Source organism: Nestor notabilis, unplaced genomic scaffold (assembly GCF_000696875.1).
Source record: "Nestor notabilis isolate BGI_N333 unplaced genomic scaffold, ASM69687v1 scaffold20981, whole genome shotgun sequence".
In the NCBI taxonomy this organism is placed as follows: Eukaryota; Metazoa; Chordata; class Aves; order Psittaciformes; family Psittacidae; genus Nestor; species Nestor notabilis.
The window spans coordinates 5,584-7,183 of record NW_009916441.1 but is presented as its reverse complement, the minus strand read 5'-3'; the positions used below and the strand labels follow the sequence as shown (position 1 = coordinate 7,183).

Here is a 1,600-nt window from a genome sequence, read left to right as displayed (position 1 = left end):
GGGATAGGGTGGTGGGTGCCGGGCAGCGGGCAGGATGGAGGCTGTGGGATGTGGTCCTGGGGAGCAGCATCCTGCTGGGAGCCCCACTCACCATACATGGACACTTCCGTGCCCTTTCCATGCTGAAACACCTCAGTGCCCTGCAGAAACCTCTGGAACTTCACGCAGTAATAGGTGCCGGCATCCTCGGGGCGAACATCCCTGATGTGGATGGTGAAGTCCGTGTTGGACCCAGTCACTGCCCTCGTCACACGGGGGAACGTGCCCGTCTGCTCGTAGATGGTCTCATTCTCACTGCCCCAGCCCTTCAGCCACTTCACAGGACCGACGGGACCGTCTCCAGACGTGGTGCAGGTCAGGGTGAGCGTCTCCCCCGCTGTCACCCACACTTGGTCCTGGGGCTGATGCAGCTTGAAGTCCTGATCTGCCTGGGCACCCGCTCCTGGGGGGGGAAACAACAGGTCAAATCTCATGTGGCACCAAACACCCAGCAGGTTCCCTCCTCATCCCCAGCCTGGACTGATCATGCAGAAATATGCATCCCCTGTCGTGCTGTTAACAGAGGTGCTGTGCTTGCTTGAGTCCGGAGAGGTGCAGAGGGAGCCAGGGGGAATTCCTGGCAGGAAAAGCTCCCAAGTGCTGTTAAACATTAACGCCCCAGCTCTGTGTGACACGGACCAGGACCGCTGGGGCTCTACGAGGAAATGGGTTCATAGCTCGGGACTGCGCGCTGCCGGCCGAGAGCCGGCTCTGAGCAGGGATGTGCAGCCCTGTGGGAGCCCAGGGCAGAGGGTCCAGCAGCATCACACACCTCTGTGCTCTCAGGGAGGCAGAGCTGTGCCAGCGAACACCCGTGGTGCTCAGAACAGCTAAAACACAAAGCAAATCCCAGCTGCCTCCCATCACTGCTCAGCTCTGTCACAGGGGAGGAAACAAGGGCGCAGAATCCAAGGCACTCCAGAACACAAGCTCCCTCACAGCTGCACCACCACGTATTGCACTGAGAGTGTCCCACTTCTGCAGTGACTCCAAGCCCTGATTCCTTCCAGCAGAGCACAGCCATGAGCTGGAGCTGGTGCCAGTCCGGCCGACGCCGTCCCTGCTCATTGCCAACAGAGGAGGGCGGTCCCCTTCCAAGCATCCCTCATCCAGCCAACATCACTGCATCTCCCCACGCAACCAGAGAGCTGCTGCCGCAGGTGACCCCACATGGGTACCAATGCACCTTCCCACACACAGGGAGAAACTCCCGAGGTCTCCAGGAAAACCACGGGAGTTCCGCTCTCTCTATGGGCAGGTAAGAACAAACTGCACCTCCCCAAATGCCACAACAAAGTGCAGCAGCCCCATCTGAGAGTAGGCACGGATGGGGCTCCAAGTCCACCACTGTGCAGGAGGGATGCACCAGGAGCTGCTCAGCCCCACGAACCAGCGGTGCTGCTGCTCCCTAAGAACAGCCACAGCAGCAGAACAAGCCACCCTGTAGCCTACACGGCTCCTTGAGGGGCTGGTTTTGGCAGTGCCTGCCATGCCAGTGCAGTTACTACAACCAGATTGAATGAGATTTTGATACAGGTCACTGCTTAAAGGAACAGTTTTA

The 1,600-nt window shown here is 59.2% G+C and overlaps 1 protein-coding gene across 1 annotated transcript in view; it reads right to left on the bottom strand.

The window, feature by feature from the left end:
• LOC104413557 (tyrosine-protein phosphatase non-receptor type substrate 1-like) overlaps nt 1–1,600 on the bottom strand; it is a 7,954-nt gene that overhangs the window by 877 nt on the left and 5,477 nt on the right. The window contains exon 2 of the mRNA XM_010024586.1: nt 97–442. Coding sequence (XP_010022888.1) covers nt 97–442 — 346 coding nt within the window. The remainder of the gene's footprint in view (nt 1–96; nt 443–1,600) is intronic.